This window comes from Belonocnema kinseyi, chromosome 4 (assembly GCF_010883055.1).
Source record: "Belonocnema kinseyi isolate 2016_QV_RU_SX_M_011 chromosome 4, B_treatae_v1, whole genome shotgun sequence".
NCBI classification, from domain to species: Eukaryota; Metazoa; Arthropoda; class Insecta; order Hymenoptera; family Cynipidae; genus Belonocnema; species Belonocnema kinseyi.
The window spans coordinates 34,731,231-34,746,419 of record NC_046660.1 but is presented as its reverse complement, the minus strand read 5'-3'; the positions used below and the strand labels follow the sequence as shown (position 1 = coordinate 34,746,419).

Below are 15,189 nucleotides of genomic sequence, written 5' to 3'. Positions count from 1 at the left end.
TTTTATACTAGATAAGATTAATTTTAAATTACGAATATCAACTTTCAAAGAAAAATGAAATAGTTATATATCCAGTTGAAAAAATTAATTCTCAACAAAAAAAGAATCGGATTTTCAACAAAATTGTTCAATTTTTAACCAAAAAGATGATTTTTAATCAAGAAGATCAACTTTCACCAAAAAGGTAAATTTTAACTAAAATACATACATTTCCAAGCAAATAGTTGAATTTTGAACTAAAAACAATACATTTTCACAAAAAAAAAAATAATAAAAACAGATTTTTAACAAAATAACTAAATTTTCAACCTGAGATTTTGAATTTTTGACAGAGTAGTTCAACTTCCAACCAAGCAGTTAAATGTTTGATAAAAAAAAAAGATGCATTTTCAATAAAATAATTAAATTTTTAACAACAACAACAAAGTTAACTTTTAATTGAAAATGATCCAACTGTCTTTTTGGGTTCTATTAATTCTCTTATAAAAACGGATTATTTGTAGATTTAGATTTCAAAATGTAAAATTTAAGATACAAAACAACTTCAAGTCAAGAAAAGACGTTGAACCACAAAGATTGTGAGATTTTTTTTTAAACAGGAAAATAAAATTATAATATAAAATATTATGTAATTATTATGAATATATTAAAAACTGTAATATAAAATTATAATCAAATAAAATATGATTTCTTTTGTCTATTTTTTTTGCACAAATCGTCAAAAATTTTCCCCGAATTTCTCAAAGTTCTGGAAAAATTAATTGCACCTCAATAAGAAGGGCAAAATGTACAAAAACCTCAAATATATAAGAATTGTAGGGGTTTTTGAAAAATATATCGGGATTTTTTCAAATAAAAATGAAGCGCCGATTGGATTAGTTTTTCAACATTATTTTGATTCCCAAATTATTTACCAGAACTGATGAATTGAAGCATGGCCATTTGAGCTGTGGCATCTTGCATAGCCACGCGATCTGGTCGCAATCGCAGATAACTCGTTCCTCGTTCAATATCTTGTTTGTTGGGTTCGTCAATATGGGAATACAAAACCTTCTCCGATAGAGTTAGTGGCCGGTTGAGTCTGCAAATCATCAACTTATTTATTCCTTTTCTTCGTCCAAGAAGGGAAAAATAAAAATGGCGAAAATTATTTTTATTACCGTTTCTTCACTGTGTGAATAGTGGCTTCCAACTTTTCGTATGGAAGATGGGCTGTCGAATCGAATTTGCTCATTGCCACCTTTGCGGCTGCAAAGGAAAGAGGACTCGCATGGAAACATCTTTGCTGAATATCAGCTGCGAATCCAGCTAATTTCTGAAATTTACATCATTTTTCAAAAAACTAGAACTACTTAATTTCGTAAACTGAGTACTCAGTGTTATGAAGATTGAGATTGTCTAGCCGATGGATGAATTTCTGTCGGTCAATTGTTAATTTTTCCTGGTCAATTTTAGAGTTCAAAAGATAAACATATTTTTAAAACGATTTTTACAGATTTCCAGAGATATCATATTATTTTTGGCCAGGAGAATTGCAATTCTGATTTAGAGCAGAGAAATTTATAAAATAATTATCATTCTGAATTGGAACAAGGAGTTTTTTAAATTCTGGGTTTTCTTCCGGTCAATTGTTAATTTTTCTTGCTTAATTTTCGAGTTCAAAATATTTTAAGAATTTCAAACGATTTTTACAGATTTCCAGAGATTTCTAAATATATTAAAAGAGTTAAAAGATTTTTTATTTGGAGTGGAAATTTTGAAAAGAATTATAATTCTGAGTTGTAACATCATTTAATTTTTGATCAGAAGAATTACAATTCTGATTTAGAATAGAGAACATTATAGAAAAAGTATCATTCTGAATTTGGACAAGGATTTCTTTAAATTCGGGGTCTTCTCCTGGTCAATTTTAGAGTTCAAAATGTTTTAAAAACTTCAAACGATTTTTACAGATTTCTAAACATTTTGAAAGATTTAAAAGATTTTTGATTTGAAAAAGAAATTTGGACAAGAATTATAATTCTGAGTTGAAACATCATATTATTTTTGGTCAGAAGAATTGCAATTCTGATTCAGAATAGAGAACTTTATAAAAGAATGATCATTCTGAATTGGAACCAGGAGGTTTTTAAATTCTGGGTTTTCTTCCGGTCAATTTTTTTATTTTTCTTGCTTAATTTTCGAGTTCAAAATATTTTAAGAATTTCAAACGATTTTTACAGATTTCCAGAGATTTCTAAATATATTAAAAGAGTTAAAAGATTTTTTATTTGGAGTGGAAATTTTGAAAAGAATTATAATTCTGAGTTGTAACATCATTTAATTTTTGATCAGAAGAATTACAATTCTGATTTAGAATAGAGAACATTATAGAAAAAGTATCATTCTGAATTTGGACAAGGATTTCTTTAAATTCGGGGTCTTCTCCTGGTCAATTTTAGAGTTCAAAATGTTTTAAGAACTTCAAACGATTTTTACAGATTTCTAAACATTTTCAAAGATTTAAAAGATTTTTGATTTGAAAAAGAAATTTGGACAAGAATTATAATTCTGAGTTGAAACGTCATATTATTTTTGGTCAGAAGAATTGCAATTCTGATTCAGAACAGAGAACTTTATAAAAGAATGATCATTCTGAATTGGAACAAGGATGTTTTTAAATTCTGGGTTTTCTTCCGGTTAATTTTTTTATTTTTTCTGTTCAATTATCGAGTTCAAACGATTTTACAAATTTCAACCGATTTTGACCGATTTCCAGAGATTTCTAAACATAATAAATGACTTTTTATTTGGAACGGAAATTTTGAAAAAATTATTATCATATATAAATTATCATCATATTTTGGTGAGAAGAATTGCAATTCTGATTCAGAACAGAGACCTTTATAAAAGAATTATCATTCTGAATTTGAACAAGGATGTTTTTAAATTCTGGGCCTTCTCCCGGTCAATTTTTAATTTTTCGGGTTCAATTATGGAGTTCAAAATATTTTAAGAATTTCAAACGAGTTTTTACAGATCTCTAATCATATTCAAAGATTTAAAAGATATTTTATTTGGAACGGAAATTTTGGAAAGAACTATAATTCCGAGTTGGAACATAATATAATTTTTGATTAGAAGAATTACAACTCTGATTTAGAACAGAGAACTTTATAGAAAAATTATCATTCTGAATATAAAAAGGGATGTTTTTAATTTCCCATCTAAATCAGAATTAAAATTTAATTCATAATAATTGATGGAAATTCACTGTTTAAAAGCGAAAATTGTATCAAAATTAAAATTATTTTCCAAAATTTCCCAATAAATGTCAATAATTGCCTCTTCCAAGACAAAATTATAATTATTTACTAAATTCCATATTTCAAAGTCAAAATTATAATTGTTTTAGAAGAGTCCATTTACAAAGTCAAAACTGAATTAATTTTCAAAGTTCTAAGTTGAAATTATATTTAATTACAAAACTTTATATTATTATTCAGAAATATAGCAACTTCCTTTTCCAAAATTGGTAAGAGGGAAGTTTTAAACTGTGACGAATTCTGAAATGGAATAGGGACTTTTTTAATTGCCTTCTTGTAAATCAATACTTAAATTTTTTTTCAAAATTCCCGTGCAATATAAAAAATTCCCTGTTTCAAGTGTGATTATAATTCTTTACGGAAAATCCCTGTCATTAAGTAAAAAGTATAATTCTTAATGCAATTTCCTATTCTAAAGTCAACATTAATGAACATTATAATTCTTTACGAAAATTCGCTGTTCTATCTCAGAATTATAATTATTTTAGAAAATTCCCTTCACCAAATCAAAATGAAATTAATTACGAAAATTCCCCGTTCCAATTTAAAATTACACTTATTGATAAAAATTGCTATTATAATTCAGAAATAGAGTAACTCCCTTTTTCGAAAATTTGAAAGATCAAAGTTTATAAGTAAAACGAATTTTTACCTGGAATAGCGATTTTTTCAATACTTCTCCCTCCAAAATCAGAATTAAAATCCTATTCTAGAATTCCGGTTCCAAGTCCAAAATTCCTTGATCCAAGCCAAATTTTAATAGGAAAATTCATGTTTAAAAGTAAAAATTAAATAATTAAAATTTATTTTCAAAATATTGTATTATAACACATAAATATAGTTACGTCCTTGGCTGAAAATTCTGAGTTGGAAAAGGGATATTTTTCAATTTTTTTCTTCAAAATCAGAATACATTTTTTTTCCAGAATTCCCTTTCCATGTCAAAAATTCTCCGTTCCAAGGCAAATTATAATTTATTTCGGAAACTCTCAGTTCAAAAGTAAAAATTATAAATCTTTACGAAATGCCATGTTTCAAAGCCAAATAATATATTTTTATAAAATTACCTACACCAAGACCCAATTAAATCCATTTATAAAATTCTTAGTTCTAAGTCAGAATTCTATTTATTTACAAAAGTTTATATTATAGTTCAGGAATATAGTAATGTCCTATTTTCACAATTTGGAAAAGGGAAGTTTCAAATTGTGACGAATTCTGATTGGGAAGAGGGATTTAAAAAAATTTGTTTCCTTCTAAATCAGAATAAAAATTCTTTTCCAAAATTTCCGTTCCATTTCAAAAATTCCAGATTCAAAATATTGTTATAATTTATCGTAGAACCTCCGTTATAATTTTTGAATAGAAATCCCCATAACAAGTCACAATTAAATTATTTTCCAAAATTCCCCGTCAGAATTATATTCATTTACAAAATTTTGTATCATTGTTCAGAAATATAGTTTTCCTCTTTTTTATCAACTGATTAGGATTAGTAATTTTATTGAAATTCCCTTTCTTGTATATCAGAATGAAAATTCTTTTACAGAATGCCTGTGCCATGTGAAAACTTCCCTGTTAGAATTCTTTACGAAAATTTGCGATTCGAAAGTGAAAATAATATTCTTAGAAAGAATTTCAACTATATACAGACTATATAGAAATATTTTGGCTGTAGCCTAAAAACAGCAAAATAATCTTTTGAATAAATCAAACTGAGTGTAAATTCACAATAAGGAAAACAAGCTCTAGTTATTTATACTCACTCGTAATTATATAACAAGAAAAATAAATTATATCTACAATAATTGTTTATATTTGCGAATAAAAATGACTTTTCTTTTGAAAAATTGAACTTTGGAGTCCTTAATTGGTAGCTGTCAATTCCTAAGGCCTGTCACTGAATAATCTTATCAGATTTGCTATTTGAAAGAAAAAAACTATCATACTGCGTTCGACAGAATATGTCATTACGAGTTTGCACAAAATTACGCAATTAAGCGACAAAGCAGATGAAAATAATTGACCGATTCTACTGTAATATCACGTGACAATCCAAATTTGTCAGCTAATCAGCTGTTGACAGTTATCGCGCTTCTGTCATCCCAAACTTAAAATTTAGAATCAGTGGCCGGAAAAATGTAATCAAGACATAAAGTGTAAGCTGTACAAACATTGAAGAATGTTTACTTCATGATTTCTGGATAATTTGAGATCTTATTTTAATTGACTCGAGGAACATAACCTACAAAAGTGATATGTCACCTCGTCAACATTAAAAAGTGATTTTTACTTCATTATATATCGAGTAAAATTTCCAATCAATTAATTAAGGCTGAAGGTATGAAAAAGAATCAAGAATAGAATATAGGTAGACGTATAACGTATTTTCTGTTTTCTGCTCAGGGCTCAAGCGTAGCTGTCTGCCGCAGTCAACATAACCTCAAAATAAATTGCTATGTCTATGTGACGTTTGCTCAATAGACATTATGTAACTCAAAAATTAGCAAACGTTCACTGATTCGATGATTTTCCGACACAGAATTCAATTTATAAAATAATTTAATTGATGAAAATGTAAAAACCGTGAATTTTTTTCCCCGAAATTCGCACAAATCTGTGAATACTTGATTGGTCTCAAGTGGACATTCTTACAATAGAATTTTTATTTTTACAGTGATGATTATTTGCACGACAGTCTTAAAGCACGTGATTCGATTTAAGGCACTTTATAAAATTTTATTGATGGAAAACAAGTAGAAAAAAACCCGAAATATTCGAGTCCTAAACCCGAGAAAATGTATTTGGAAGACTTCGTGATTCATGATTTTTATTTATTACGCATTGTAGTTATTTCGAAAAACGAGGCCAATTAAGCAAAATGTCTTATGACCTCTGATCAAAAGTTAATGTACATCAGTCTCGCGCATTGCCAGCAGATGTGAAATTGGGAGCGTAAATTTTTCTGATGGGTCAAGGATTAAGTGAGGGTTATAGGTCAGTAATGAATTATTTTCCAATAATTCCTACCTGTGCGTGTGAAATTCGAGTGCAGTACGACATTGTCGCGACCGAGATTTCCGTGACGTCGCAACTCGTACAAAATAGCGCAGACGCGTTTTACGAAATTCCCTTTTCGTAGCAATCCTTCTCAGACCGGCCACCAGAGAACTGATTCGAATTCTATTTCGCTTTTGCCTCTTTTTCAATGTTAAATGGTCACGCATGCGCAATAAAACACTTTAATTCTGCCATCTAAGGTGCAAAATATTTAACAAGTTCTCTTATCACTGCTGATAAAATTTTATATGGGCGAATGAACCATGTTTGCTTTTATCTATGATTGATAAATTTAAATTCTGTTTCGAGTGGGGATCTTTCTTACCGGTAAACAGGTTCGCCAACTGTCGATAATTTGAAACACAGGAACAAATTTAAAAAAAAAATTAATAAATAAGATATTCAAATAAAAAAATCTATATCATTACATTTTTCAACTTAGAAAAATTTTGTTTGGCAATTTATTTATGTTCGTATATTTAATTGTTTAAAATTATTAAGATTTTTTTGGGGGGCAACGTTTATGGAAATAAAAATTCTTAATCCTAAAAAAGTAAGAAAACAATGTTTTTGTTCACTCAAAAAAATGTCTGGTTAAATCAAATATAATTCTAGTTAAATATGCCCTTACTATTTTTTCTGGTTAAAGTAATTAGAATTCTGATTGTTTTAATCGGAATTTCTGCTTAATTTAACCAGACATTTTTTGAGTGTTTATATAAATAATAATTGAAAAAATTACAAAAAATACAATTTATTTAATTTGTACTTAAAGTTGCAAACAGAAATATTTTTCGTTTCTTTTTTTAGCTTTTGGTGATGTTTTTAATAAACTAAGGAATCACCTACATATTTATGAGTTTCAAACCATTTCTTTTTCTTTTTTTAAGGATACTAAAACATGAGTAAAATGTAAAAAAAAAACATGAGAAAAAAGTAAAAAGAATAAAAACATTTATTTGGTAACTTTAGGTACAAATGAACAAAAGAATCTATTTCTTAATTTTTAGAAGTATAATATTTGACGAAAAATTTTTTTCTTTTTTCCATTGGTTGTTAATGTTATTTAAATCATAAAACTTGAACCATGAAAGAAAAAAACGTTTAATATGCCAAAAAATTGAAATAAAAGAATAAACAATCGAATATGTTAGAAAACAAAAATTTTAATTTCGCAAAACTCCCTTTCTTTTTGTTCATCACAATTATATAAATAATAACATATTTATAAAAAGACTTCTTAATTAAAACACTTGTCAAAAACATTGAAAAAATGGTAAAATAAGAATAAAGCTCAAAACTCCCAAATCTTTACGACAAAATTAGAGAAGCGAATTTTATATAAGAAATTTTTTAAATAATCAGCTTTGCAAAGGGAAGGAGGGACGGAGCGAGGGCTAGAGCGAGACAGAAAAGTGTTAGAGAGGGGGGTGGGGGGCATTCTTGTTAAATATTTTTTATGGTAGTTCTTATTCAAGAGGGAATCAAATTCTTATTGCATGATTTTGAATTATTTAAACATTCAGAATCACTAGAAAAATGATTCCCTCAAATTAAAATGCACTTTTTTAAATCTTCCCTCTACAGTCGGGTGTCCGTCTGTCTATCGTAGTTTTATCCAAGAAGGGAAAGTGATGGAATGTGAGGGGAATTCTTGGTCGGGGAAGTAAGGAGAAAAAAGTGAAATGGATGTGAGGGGAAATGTTGGGAGGGGTAATTATGGGAAATGATTGAGAGGGGTGTAAGGGGAAGGGGAAGTGAGGATGGGTAAGTACGGGAGTGAGTGGAAAGGAAGTGAGGGTAGATTAGAGGCGGATGAGTATGCGAAATGAGTTGGGGAAGTAGTGGAAGTGAGTGGAGAGCAAGTAGTGATAATTTAGGTGAGGGAGAGTACAGTAAGTGAGGGGAATCAAGGTTGCGAGAGTGGTGGAAATATTGGTGAGGGAAGTGAGGGAAAATTAAGGGTGGAGTTATACGGAGGGTGGCCTACACAACCTAATTAACTTCTTGATAGGCTACAAAACCCTTTTTTGTGGGTGCAAGGCGTCCACTTTGACTAACTTTTTTACAGGAACAAGGTGAATATTATACATTTTTAGAACATAAAATTAGTTCAAATTTCCGAAATCATTTTCCGCTCCTAATCTACCTTTCCGATTCACGCCCGTTTTTCAAATGTTTAACATGGAAGTAGTTTGTCCAATGCACTTGAAATGCATCCTAGAATTCGCGTGGTCGCGATAATCGTTTTTCGAAATGCCAACGTATCCACGAAAGATCACTAAAATTGATCACGGATTTAATTATATTGTATATCGATTTTACTTTGTATTATTACTTCATTAACCCGTTAAGATTTTTTAATGTTTATTGGCTCATATAAAGGGTAAAAGCTAAATATGACTTTAGTAAAATACCAAAATAATAAAATCGTATTTCCACCTCATATCAAGAGTTACCAGGCGCGTCTGGTTAAAAAATTTCTAGTTATTTGAATCAAAAATCATGGTTAATATGACTATAAAATTCTAGTTAATTAACTCTGGTTGATTTCATCTAGTTAAAACTATTTCTGTTAATATTTCTAGTAAGAAAAGTGTCGCGATCTTGTGTCGGTTTCCAGAAATCTTCTGGCGCTGTCCCGGCCCAGACCAGACTATCTGGTTTCCAGTTTTGGCACTGGCCAGATGGTCGGGCCTGGGCCTAGTCAAAAATGTAACATGTTTTTTTTGGCTAGCTCTGGGCCAATTCGTCTGGTCAGCCGCTAGTTATGGGCTGGTCAGGCACTAGTTCGAGGCGGTTCAGTCTCTAGCTGGACTCCCTCTATTTTTGTAATGACTTGCAAAAAATTCATTTGCCACTTTATAAGTGTATTTAGCTGATCAGCCTCAAAACTGGACCAGACCAGACTGTCAAGACATGACAAAATTTTTCTTTTTTTTCTATATTTTTAATTTCTTATATTTCATCATTTTTGTAGGCTTTTCGAAATATATATAAAAAAAAGTTGCTGATCGAACTTAGAACTTTCTTGGTCTTGGATAGCTGATCAACGCCAGTTCTGGGCCAGACCAGACCTCCCAGACTAGTAGATATATAGATGAAGCTCACTTTTTGAATTTTGATCCAAAATAGCTGGTCAACGTACTTGTTCTTTCTTTTTAGGCCTTAAAAAAGTGTGCCAAAGCAGAATCCAATCTGATCAATTTTTCGAAAGTTATCGTGCCTACAGAATACAGACTACAGACTACAGACGGACAAACAACTTCGTAAAAATCGGTTTTCCTGACTCAGTGGGTCTTAAAACGTGGAGATTTGATGAAAACCGACAAATTGAAATTTTACATAAAACTAATACCTTCTTATTAGGATGAGAATGTAAAAAACAATGTTCTTAAGATTCCTAAGAAAATTTCAAATGATTATTTATATTAAAAAAGTAACTTGAAGATTAAATTTAAGAGAATATTTGAAAGGATTTCAAAACATTTCAAAAAAATAATTTTGAAGATTTTCAGGCAATTTTTTACGTTTGCAGAATTTGTTAAAAATTTCAGGAAATGTTTGAATCATTGTAAATTATATTTCGAAGGTTTAGGAGGTTATGAAGAATTAAAAAAAAAGATGAAATAATAGTATCACTTTAAGATATTTTCAGAATGTTTAGAAGCTTTTTAATGTATGAAAAATTTAATTTAGAGAGTTAAACAAATTTAAAACGCAATGTGGATTTTTAGAGATTTCGAAAAAGAAGCCTTTTAAGAATTTGGAAAGGTCTAAAGAGAATAGAAAAAGGTTTTCTAGATTCCTACAGAAATTTTAAACGATTTTTTATTTTCAAAAATTAATTTTAAGAGAAAATTGAAGAACATTAAACAAAAATTCAAATTATTTCTTGACAGTTTGAAAAAGAGTGTAGATTACTTTCTAGAAATTTTTTCCAATTTTCCAAGATTACAGTACTTAAAAATTCGCTTAAGTTTAAGAGATATTTAGAAATTTTTAAAATATTAAAGAATTTTTTAAAACATGTAAATATTTAAATTTTCTTTTGATGTAGATTTTTGAACAGTTTGAAAAAGAAGCTTTTAAAGAATTTTTAAAGATTTAAAGATACTCTAAAGTTTAAACTCTCGCTCTCAGTCAAGTGTCGGGGGTTGCTTTCAAATAACCTTAGACCAGCAGTTCTAGGAAGGCTGGGAACGGGGTGACTGAAAGCGGGACTTTGGCGCAATAATTTTTTTTAAGGTTCCTAGGAAAATTTCAAATGATTATGAAGGACGACAGTGTATATGGGCGCAAGTGCAAAAATGCGAGTTTTACAGCAGACGTAAAAAACTGTGTAACCTTAACGGATTTAATTCTAAACAAAAACATAAAAACTTTATCTCTTTATTTCGAGAAAATATATAAAAAGATTTAAGAACATTTCAAATATCATAAAAGAAGAATCTGGAAGATTTTAAAGGATTTGTTTTCATTTTGCAACATTTAAACACAATGGTAGGAAAAATTTGAATAATTTTTAAGGATAGTTTTGAATTTCAAAAGTTTTTAAGAAATTAAAAATATTTTAAAACTTGAAAAGATATCCGAAAATTGATAAAATACAGTCGAGCCTCTCAATATGGCGCTTCTTGGGGCTGTAGGGGACATTTTTCTCGGAAGCGCGTTAACCTCACTAACGTCCTCCGCTCCTCGAGACTTTTGTATGCTCCACCCACGAAGGAATAATAAGGAGACCCAACTGCCAGTGGGAAGCCATCTGAAACTGGCTATAGAAACATTACCGTAAGTGATACGCACATTACGGGAAGATCTTAGATTTGAGTGCGCAGGTGCGCAGTTGTCCTCTTCCTATACATGGAAAAGTGTGCGAGTGAGAAAGTTTGTCAAATTGACGTAAGTAAAAGGTTGTGTTCTTTTGCTGATCATCATACGAAAGATACACAAAATAAATATATAAACAGTATTTTCGGTACTTGTTTGCAAAATGTGTGAACAGATTTTGAGAAGAAAACGTATAGGTTAGTACCTTTTAAATTTGTAATATGATATAGGCTAAAGATTCTCAAGGCTCTGAGAAATTCTCTGCAGGCACAATTTAAATGACAGTTAGGTAAAACAATAAAATATATTAGACGTTTATTGTACTTACAGTGAAGACTTAAAAAAAACGAAGTGTATTTGCCTTCTTCGGCGTGTAACTTCGTCCACAACCCGGAACTTGAGACCTCATGGCTTAGAACACATTTCTGACACTTGCATCAAAACAAACAAACAGAACCTCTCAACTTACGTCAATTTGAGAAACTTTCTCACTCGCACATTTTTCCATGTATAGGAAGAGGACAACTGCGCACCTGCGCACTTAAATCTGAGATCTTCCTGTAATGTGCGTATCTCTTACGGTAATGTTTCTATTGCCAAGTGGGGGAACGGAGTTTGGTCTCATTATGATTCCTTCGTGGCTCCACCTCTGAATAAGGCGCTCTTTGGTACATACAGGGTGTCTAAAAAGTCCCGGGACGGTTGGATACTTCCTCAGGTAAAATATTTTTCAAAAAAGTGAAGGTCATTTCTGAAGTAAATTTCAACGAGGAATTCAATGGTGACCTTCATTTTGACCTTGAAGTTGACCTTCATGGCTTTTTGAAGGTCAACTTTATTTTTAAAATGGAAACCCCCTTTTTTACATCTGCAATCGATAGAGCGGAAAATTCTATGTTCAAGTACGTACCCAAGTCATAGGTCAATTGTAACGTTCAAGGTCAGTTCGCGGTTATTTGAAATTAACAACGTTTTCCAAGAGGTCAGTGCAATTTCTGAAGTAAAGTTCAACGAGAAATTTATTGGTGAGCGCTGTATTGATCTTGGTGATGATCTTCAAGGTTTTTTCCAAGCAGTTTACGTTTACGTTTAGCATTACCCAGGAACAACGGCGTGGACGTTTCGGGGTGCTTGATTAGCGTGAGTCCCCTTTCCTCTCACGCTTCAGTGAAGATGTTCGAACTGAAAACCTTGATCTTCTTGACAAAAAGCTATGCGATTGTAAAAACGAGTTACAGCATTACGAATCATCTCCCTATCAATCAAAGTAGCCTGTTGCAGAATCCGATTCTGCAATTCGCCTAAGCTTTGCGGTTGCGTCGAGTATACTTTGCTCTTTAAATAACCCCAAAGAAAATAGCCGAGAGGCGTCAGATCAGGAGATCTAGCAGGCCACTCGATTTCACCCCTTCTTCCAATCCACCTTTGAGGGAATTGAGTATCCATATATGCTCGAACCTTCCTACCGTAATGAGCCGCTGTGCCGTCCTGCTGGAATTAAATATTTTTAAAATTATCGCCTGTAATCTCCCTTATTCTGGGTACAATTTGGTTTCTGAGAAGCTCTTCATATGCACAGGCATTGAGATTACCATCTATAAAGAAAGGGCCTATCAATGTATCATTCAAGATACCGGCCCAAACATTAATCTTTTGTGAAATTGTGTGTGACTTTCCAACATCCAATCAGGATTTATGTCGGACCAATATCTACAATTTTGCCTGTTAACTTCACCTTTTAAAGTGAAAGTAGATTCATCTGAAAATACTGTATTGTACAAGAAAAGAGGATCTCTATCAATTCTGTCCATCATAATTTCACAAAATTCAACCCGACGATCAGGATCGTCTTCATTGAGCTCTTGTACCAGATGAACTTTGTAAGGATGGAAATTAATGCTTTTTAAAATATTCCGCACTGTCTCAGGAGCAACGTCACGGTCATCACTAGCTCGACGTAAACTAAGGTGTGGATTTTCAACAAATGCTTGGGCTAAGTCCTCCTCAGATCCTGCAGATTTTGGCCGACCAGTTCTCTGAAGGTTCTTGATAGATCCATAATTCATAAAGCGCCTTACAGTTCTTTCAATTGTTGATTTTGAGACAGGATTTAACCCTTCTCCATTACGAAAAGTGCGATTAAAAAGCAAACGAACTTGATTATAAGATCGAACTCGATCTCCCCAACCACGCATCATTGATACAGATACCCTCTCTCGTTCCGAAAGTTTAGCTTGCACCATAATAATCTTTTATCGAAAGATAGTAAGTATGTACTCGTAATACCTAAATTTAGTTTTGATTCGTAATACTCGTATGGAAAAACGGTATAGGACTTATGGTATCGCCTTAGGTGTTGAATTAGGTATCGAAAAATGGTATAGGACTGTATAACTCTTCGGGGAGGAACAGAACTCTCACCAGAACACCGGGAACTTTTAATGAAAATTTTCTCCTGATTTTAAAATATTCAAAACGCTGTAACCAAGATCAATACAGAGCTCACCAATGAATTTCTCGTTGAATTTTACTTCAGGAATTACACTCACCTCTGGGAAAACTTGGTTAATTTCAAATAACCTCTAACTGGCCTTGACTGTTACAATTGACCTATGACTTGGGTACGTACCTGAACGTAGAATTTTCTGCTCTATCGACTGGAGATGTAAGAAAAGGGGGTTTCCATTTTAAAAAAACAAAGTTGACCTTCACAAAGCTATAAAGGTCAACTTCAAGGTTAAAACAAAGGTCACCATTGAATTGCTCGTTGAAATTTACTTCAGGAAAGACCTTCAATTTTTTGAAAAATATTTTACCTGAGGAAATGTCCAACCAACCCGGGACTTTTTAGACACCCTGTATAATATATGTGGTACACATTAGGGTAGTCTAAAAATACATTGCAATATTTTTTTTACTCTAGGGGGCAAGCCTGCCTTAAAAAAGTTTCCATTTTTATTTAATTAACATGGGAAAATTATGGATTAAAAAAAATTGAACTCATACTTCGGAGTTTGATCGAAACGTGCCAAGTTTTTTAGGGATTGAAGAGGACTTTTTACGTAATAAAACATACTAATAACTTCTTTTTTACCCACCCTCACCTCCAACCTTCACAGATCCCTATGTATGACCCAAGAATAAAAAACTACATTTTTACGTCTCATTGTTAATTTTCAGCAATTTCTGTCATATTTTTTCATAAAAATAATTTCTAATAGGCAATTTAAATATCTCCTATGACTTTTTAAAATATTAAAAAAATTTTGAAATTAATGTAATATATTTAAAAAATGATTAAGTACCAAATTTTTCTAATTAATTGTATTTTATGAATGAAATATAATAGTTGGTGATTGTTTGGGGTTATAAATTTGGTTTAAAAAATATATAATTATGTAAACAATTAATCATGGCTTATTTTAAAAATGTCTAAAAATTGAATCAGAAATGTCCCCTTTTTTATCAAATTGGTATCATATGCTCTTTTTGTTGAATAATTACATCATTTTTGTACATTTCGTTTAATGTTTAATAAATTCCTATTGGTTTAAATCATTTTTATGTGCTTAGGCACTTTTTTCGACAACTTAAAAAAATAATATAAAATAGAATACACACAATTATTTTTCTGACTATGTAGTATATAGAAATAACATATTAAACATTTTTTAATCGCTTTAACAAATATAATTTTTTTGAACAATTACTTTTTAAAAAATATTTTAAAATCGTACGTAATGAATTAAACATAATATTGAACGATTTCGAGGAGTAGGAAATTCTGTTAAAAACTTCCTGTCATTGTTTAAACAGTTTTGATTTTTCATTCATCTATTTTCAATTTGAAGCTTTGAGCAGAATTTAGTTCTCAAAACGATTTAATATTATGCCTAATTCATGAAATACGATTTTTAAAATATTTTTTAAAAACAAATTCAGTTTGTTTACAAAATTGAAAAATGGTTAATATATTTTTTCTATGCACTATTCA

At 30.8% G+C, this 15,189-nt stretch overlaps 1 protein-coding gene across 1 annotated transcript in view; it reads right to left on the bottom strand.

The window, feature by feature from the left end:
• LOC117172106 (aconitate hydratase, mitochondrial-like) overlaps window positions 1–6,481 on the bottom strand; it is a 53,292-nt gene extending 46,811 nt beyond the window's left edge. The window contains exons 1-3 of the mRNA XM_033359886.1: window positions 6,336–6,481; window positions 1,161–1,315; window positions 915–1,081 (exon numbers count right to left, since the gene is read on the bottom strand). Coding sequence (XP_033215777.1) covers window positions 915–1,081; window positions 1,161–1,315; window positions 6,336–6,368 — 355 coding nt within the window. The 5' untranslated portion in view covers window positions 6,369–6,481. The remainder of the gene's footprint in view (window positions 1–914; window positions 1,082–1,160; window positions 1,316–6,335) is intronic.
• Window positions 6,482–15,189: the final 8,708 nt, after the last annotated feature.